We start from the raw sequence: 6,491 nt of genomic DNA, 5'->3' as shown, positions 1-6,491 counted from the left end.
TGACCACTCTCACTTTACCCAGTGGCAACTTTTGTGTCCAAAGCCACAAAACTCTCGGATCTACTCATTTGCTCATTCCTCTTCCACCTGAAGGACTAGCCATACTTCTGGACCCGTTTTCGGGTTCCTTGAAAGAAATATCTTCACTTTGCTGGAGACCCTAATTTCTTGCCAAGTAGTGAACGAATCCCTTTCCTCCCCTCACACCCGCCTTTACAGTCCCATTTCACAGAGGAGGAGAACGACCAGAAAGAGGGTCCTTCTACTAAACAGAAGTAGCAACTGATAAAAGGACAAATCTCAACGTAACAAAAAGTCCCACTCTCCTCCGGTCGGTTCAGATTAAAGCGAAACAATCCTTTCGGCCTTCTCTAACAGGCTAGTCTTCAACTTCTTTCTGTCTCCTCTTTACCACCCGCTGCCCGCCAGCCGATTCTCGGGTGTCCGTCGTTGTCCTTCCCAACTGGTTACCAATAAAGTTGTTACAAAGTGACCTTGAGCGTCTTCCCCGGTGCACCCAATACCCCGCCTTCTCCATCCGGGCGCCGCGGCGCGGATAAGAGCCTCTCCGCGCCTGCGCGCGGAGTCTCACTCCTTCGACCTCTGCCGCCGTTTCTGCCGCCCTCTCCGCCGCCGCCGCCGCTACTTTCCGGGAAGGTAAACGAGTGGGCGCGGGAGCCCGGCCTGGCCGGGGCAGAGCAGCGCCCAGTAGGAATCCATTCATTCTGCTGGCGCTTCTCTGGGCACGAGGCCTAAGCTGACGGCGTGCACGGTAGTCCGCGGGGCCTGGGTGGGAAGGACAGGCCCCTAGAGGGCCCTTGACCTTAAGCCTCTTTGCTTCCGCAGAGAGAAAGCGGGAGAGGAGCCCGCGTCGCCTGTCACCCAAGTCCTCCAGCCGCACCGCCCCGAAGAGTGTAAGATGTTCACCTGCGCCAAGTTCGCCTGCACCCCCGCTCTGGTACGTAGCCCAGGCTAGGCCGGGGGACTGAGGGCAGGGCCTCTTAGCCTGGAGCGTCCATGTTGCTGAATGGGGCAACTTGCGTGCGGGGCACACCGCCCTTTCGGGAACAGCTTTCTTATCCCTTAACCTGATGCCCTTTTCTTCCTTTCTTCCTAATCCTAGAGCATGTCAGACTTCTCCTCTCCCAATGGGGCGGTGGAGAGCAGCCGAGGCCTAGCTGTCAGGCTCCATTTGGTGTAGGTCAAACCCTCATTGCCCCTAGTCCCGGAGCGGCCCCCTCCCCCACCTCCTCGGTCTCTTTTGGGTTGGAGTACGCGTGAAGATTGGGATGGTGGGGAGGACGTAGGGGGCCGCTGAGGCCTCGTTCACCGCAACAGCCCTCTCCAGTGCTTGTCTGCAGGTCAAACTCGTTGCTGCAGAGGGAAGGACTGTGTGTCTCACCGTGTGTGGGTGGAGGAAGGTGGTGGGTTAGCCGAAAGTCTTTCCTCCTTCCTGCCTCTGGGATATTATTTCCATAACCATTTTGAAGGCTTTAGGTTAAGTCTAAATCTGGAGAGTTTGCAGAGAATCAGGTTTTTGTTCTGAAAGGATTTTCTGTGACCTTAATTTAGTGGACACTCAAAGGCAGAGAAGCCGAACTGGAATATGTCCTTACGGTCACAGTATTTCACCAATTATTCTTAAACTAATGTAGAATTGCTTGAACTCCTTCTTTATTTTATGATTAATGAGCATGTAGGAATATTTTGGAAATGGTGGGAGCTCATATTCACTGCTGGACTATAACTTAGAATTTCTGCTCAGAATATTGCAAATAGATATGTAGCAAGCTTTACCATTTCATTAGCAACTTTAAAACTTTGTTAAAATTTTTTCATGTATTGAAAATGACCAAACAGCCAAGATGAGTCAATACAGAAAAGTCTCAGATTCATTTTTGCTGCTTACTTTTTTGAATTCATGGTACAAGAAAGGTCATTGAAGTCTTGTCTGTATTCTTAATACTTGCAATCTTTTTTTTCGTTAATAGATCCGAGCTGGATCGAGATTTGCATACAGACCAATTTCTGCTTCAGTGTTATCTCGACCAGAGGCTAGAACTGGAGAGGTAATAGTAGTAATAAGAAAAACTAGGTAACACTACCAAATAAGTCTTATGGTTTTGATAGAGTGAAGGAAAAAGAACCTTGTTAATGAATGGCTTGAGGGCAATCCTCTTCCACCCTTTTATTGAAAAAATATGTAGAGGATGAGCCAATAAGAAACTTCTGTATCCAAAACTTATCCACCTGAATTGGCCAATAAATATTGTATTTAGTATTTATACTTAAGTCTATAGTTTTGAGTTGCCTATATTTAAGAAATATAATAGCTACGGTTGTGGGAAAAAACTTATTCTATTGAAAAGCATATTCCTATATGCTGTTTCTTCATTTTCAACAACCTTATAAGGTGTGGATATTGTTACTGCTAGTCTACAAGATTGGAATTATTCCAAGCTCTCTTGATTTTTCTCTTGTCCATGCCACTACCTATTCATACTTAGCTACAAAATAGGTTAGTAGTTATCATTTTCACAGTATAGTAATTAAATTAGCTGTGATTACTGATTTGATCTTTGCCTTTATTTCCTATCCTCTAGGGCTCTACAGTATTTAATAGGGCCCAGAATGGTGTGTCTCAGCTCATCCAAAGGGAGTTTCAGACCAGTGCAATCAGCAGAGACATTGATACTGCTGCCAAATTTATTGGTGCAGGTGCTGCAACAGTAGGAGTGGCTGGTTCTGGTGCTGGTATTGGAACAGTCTTTGGCAGCCTTATCATTGGTTATGCCAGGTAATCATTTCCATCCCTGAATAAGTTAAAGAGCATGCTTGAAATAGTTGGAAGTTTAGAAAGCTAGTGAGATAATAATAGCTACTTTGCATTAAGAGTCTACTTTGTGTCTTGCATATAATGCAAAATATAATTTTGAGGGCTTTGTATGCATTATCTCACTTAATCCTCACAATACCCCTTGGAATTATACTTTACCTATGAAGGACCAGAGACACACAGGTTACACTACTTGCCCAAGTTCATAGCTAGTAAGTGTCAGAAAATGAATTTTAACTCAGTCTGACTTCAGAGGCTGCACTCCTAATTGTTAACCTGTACTGGAATATAATTAATAGAGCACATTCTTTAAAAGTATCACTTTCATTTGGTTATTTAAGACCTTATTTCTAAACTGTCAGATCTTAAAAGGTATAGAACATACTTTAAGAGGGATAAGAAAAATATCAGAACCCCTCAAAATGGATGAAAACTAACCATTTATGTTGACATGCAGAGACAGCTCCTTACCTTTATGCTGTATGAGTAGGATTGGGGAGCAAAGAGTATCAAAGGCAGAAGCAAAATATCTAGGCAAATACTTTTCCAGTAGACTTTCCAGTTTATAAAGATCCCCACACTAGTTATTTGATTAACATTTACCAAACATGTCAAAACTAATATTTAGAATTAACAGTCATATATGTTGTCTCTTTTAGAAACCCTTCACTGAAGCAGCAGCTGTTCTCATATGCTATCCTGGGATTTGCCTTGTCTGAAGCTATGGGTCTCTTTTGTTTGATGGTGGCTTTCTTGATTTTATTTGCCATGTAACAGAAATGTTGTACTGCTTGAAATGTTGGCATTCATATTAATTACGGATGTAATTCTTTGTATCTTACTGTGACTCCGAAAACTGTAGAGTTGGTGTCATGGAAATGTACATTATTTCCAAAGTCATTTCATTAAAGATGAAAACTTTAATTTTTGCTGTGATTTATACTTACCTAAATTTAGATCATCACAAAGAACATGCATTCAGACAGATGCTGTCCAATTCAGAGGAAGCTACAGCAGTTGCCTAAAGTAATTTTATGAGAATTCTTTTATATAATATTCTGCATAATATTGGAATCATAGGGCTTTTGTTTATTCATATAATGAAGAAATATTTGAGTGCTTTGAGCGTCTATGAAATATGATTGATTAAACCAAGATAGATAATTTCAAGATGGTTTTGTGTTTTTAAGGGCTAACATGAATTGGAATAGTTGGAAAGAGAATGATCTTCTAAGACAGACTCGAGTGGTCTTATGTAGCTGGATATACAAATAAAAATCATGTCAGCTTTTTAGGAGTTGAAGCCTTAAACTTGGGGGCAGTGTGATTTTTGTTTTTCAATAAGTCTCACATTAAGCAATTGTGTGTGTATAATGATCTTCTCTGTCTTTTAAGAAGAGAATCTAACTAGCAGCTAGTTTCTTACTTGAATAAGACTCTTACTAAAAACCAAATATCAAAAAGTAAACTGAATTGGCTACACTTTTAATACCAAAAATTGCTAAAGCAATGTTCATCACTGCTGCTAACATGTTTATAGAGGTAGTCTTTGGAATGATAGTTGGTTCAACAGTATTTAGCTTCTAAAACTGTATGTTGCTTCTTGGTCAAACTTCCAATCAAAAGGAAGAAAGTGGTGCTACTACAGGAAGACTTAGTTTTCCCCCTAGCAAATATATTGTACCATTATATTATTTCTCATCTAAGTTTCAGGGTTTATTTGAAGGTTAAGGAAACAATTAAGAAAGGTACATTTTACTCCTTTAGTGTCCTCAGCCAAATTTGACTTCAACTGAGAACAGTTCGTTGTCAAGAGTTTCTCAAGTGTAGTAGGAAGACACCTCCATCAGAATCACCTAGGATGCTTGTTTAAAATACAAATCCCTAGGTTCCAGACTTACTGAATTAGAATCTTTGGCCATGGGACTTAGCAATCCACATATTAAAAAGGCTTCCTAGGTAACTTTTGTGCATACTGTTTGAGAATCACTAATTTACACATATCCTTGCTACCTTCTATAAAATGAAATGAGACCCCAAAAAGCTAAAGAACTAGAGCTTTTACTACTTTTTAGTTGATTAATCAAGTAGTCTATACCAAATATGAAATTCCTGGAGCCTAAACTGTTTTCTTGACAGCACTACCCAGTATTTGAACTCAGCAATGTAAATAAAAAGTACTGTGTTATATGACTCAACACCATGCCTGAATGTATATATACCCTAAAAAATTGGAAATAGGTGTTCAAACAAAAACTGGTACATGGCTGTTCATAGCAGCAGTATTCATAATAGCCAAAAGGTGGAAACAACCAAATGTTCATCACCTGATGAATGGGTAAATAAAATGTGGTATATCCGTACAATGGAATATTTTTCAGCCATAAAAAGGAATGAGGTCTGGCCTCATTCCTTTTCTTTCACTTCATCAGAACACAGCCTTATAACCCCACAGTCAAGGGTTTGGATCCCTGTACTGCCAGCTGCCAAGAAAAAAAAAAAAATGAGGTAATGATACATGCCAAAATGCCAAACATGGGTGAACCTTGGAAACATGCTCAGTGAATGAAGCCAGACACAAAGGGCCACATATTGTATGATTCCATTTATATGAAATATCCAAAATAGGCAAATGCACTGAGACAAAGCCAATTAGTGGTTACCAGGCACTAGGGGGAGGGGAGTATAAGAAGTGACTGTAATGGGTATGGGGTTTACTTCTGGGGTGATAATGTTCTTGATAGTGGTGATGATTGCACAGCATTGTAAATGTACTAAATGTCACTGAATTGTACACTTTAAAATGGTTAAGATGGCAAATTTTACATGTATTTTACTACAGTTAAAAAGTACTGTTCTATGTAACACAAAGTACATAGTATAAAACCATAACAAATTTTCAAAATCATACAGAAATACTTAGATTAACTAGTCTTCTGTTCCAAGTTCATTTTAAATAAAATCAGTCTTGGTAAAGACCTATTCTTGATGCTGGTTTGGTGGCTGAATAGGCCTGAAACATTGATTCTGGAGCAGGTTTCTTACAAGAGATGCCTCAGCTGAGGGAACTGCCCAAGAATGAAAAGGAAATACCTGAGCTGTGGCTGCATAGTCTTCAGGTTACTGAGCAAAAAAAATCTTTAGAAAATAGTATAACACAGAAGAATAACTACAGGTGATTTTATCTAGAAGAGGAAAGGAAGTACTCTATCGAAGTTACATCCTAGAGTATGTCCTACTACTTACTCTTATTTTTATTTCTAGTAACAAAATGTCTGACATTGTAAGTACATCACTGAAGTACACCTACTAGCAGCAGAAAATGTTTATTTTGCACCATGTGTATAGGAAGTACCACCTTCCTTAGCTTTGCAAACAAATATTAATTATAAATGCTTTTTACTAACTTATTAGTTTCTGAACAGAGGCTGATAAAGATAGTATTTTTACATCAAACATGAAATGAAGAATTTTCCACGTTCATAAGAGTTGGCCTATTTAAAACCTCCAACAGGCAAGAGCTCCATAGAGTGGTACAGTGCCAATTCAACTATATTTATTCAGATTGTTGCTTCTAAATGAATTTCAGATTTTCAGGCATACTTTTATTTAGTAATATGTTGTTTCCTTTCCTTAATGTGGAAATGTGATAGTT

The 6,491-nt window shown here is 39.8% G+C and overlaps 1 protein-coding gene across 1 annotated transcript; it reads left to right on the top strand.

Moving 5' to 3' along the window:
- The first annotated feature begins 554 nt into the window (after nt 1-554).
- On the top strand, nt 555-3,760 carry ATP5MC3 (ATP synthase membrane subunit c locus 3). Its single transcript, XM_063098515.1, has 5 exons — nt 555-657; nt 847-958; nt 1,992-2,069; nt 2,604-2,797; nt 3,496-3,760. The coding sequence occupies exons 2-5, from the start codon at nt 920-922 to the stop codon at nt 3,608-3,610; spliced, it is 426 nt and encodes a 141-aa protein (XP_062954585.1). The 5' UTR covers nt 555-657; nt 847-919; the 3' UTR covers nt 3,611-3,760.
- The last annotated feature ends 2,731 nt before the right edge of the window (nt 3,761-6,491 follow it).

Source organism: Cynocephalus volans, chromosome 1, assembly GCF_027409185.1.
Source record: "Cynocephalus volans isolate mCynVol1 chromosome 1, mCynVol1.pri, whole genome shotgun sequence".
Lineage (NCBI taxonomy): Eukaryota > Metazoa > Chordata > Mammalia > Dermoptera > Cynocephalidae > Cynocephalus > Cynocephalus volans.
Note: the sequence above shows the minus strand (reverse complement) of the source record. Positions and strands in the feature narration are given on the sequence as shown.

What these genes read in the sequence shown, in the direction of transcription:
- ATP5MC3 (XM_063098515.1), top strand. Translation starts at nt 920, where the DNA reads ATGTTCACCTGCGCCAAGTTCGCCTGCACCCCCGCTCTG. An exon ending in CAGAGGCTAGAACTGGAGAG is followed by an intron (nt 2,070 to 2,603) that starts GTAATAGTAGTA and finishes CCTATCCTCTAG; the next exon opens with GGCTCTACAGTATTTAATAG. An exon ending in CTTATCATTGGTTATGCCAG is followed by an intron (nt 2,798 to 3,495) that starts GTAATCATTTCC and finishes TGTCTCTTTTAG; the next exon opens with AAACCCTTCACTGAAGCAGC.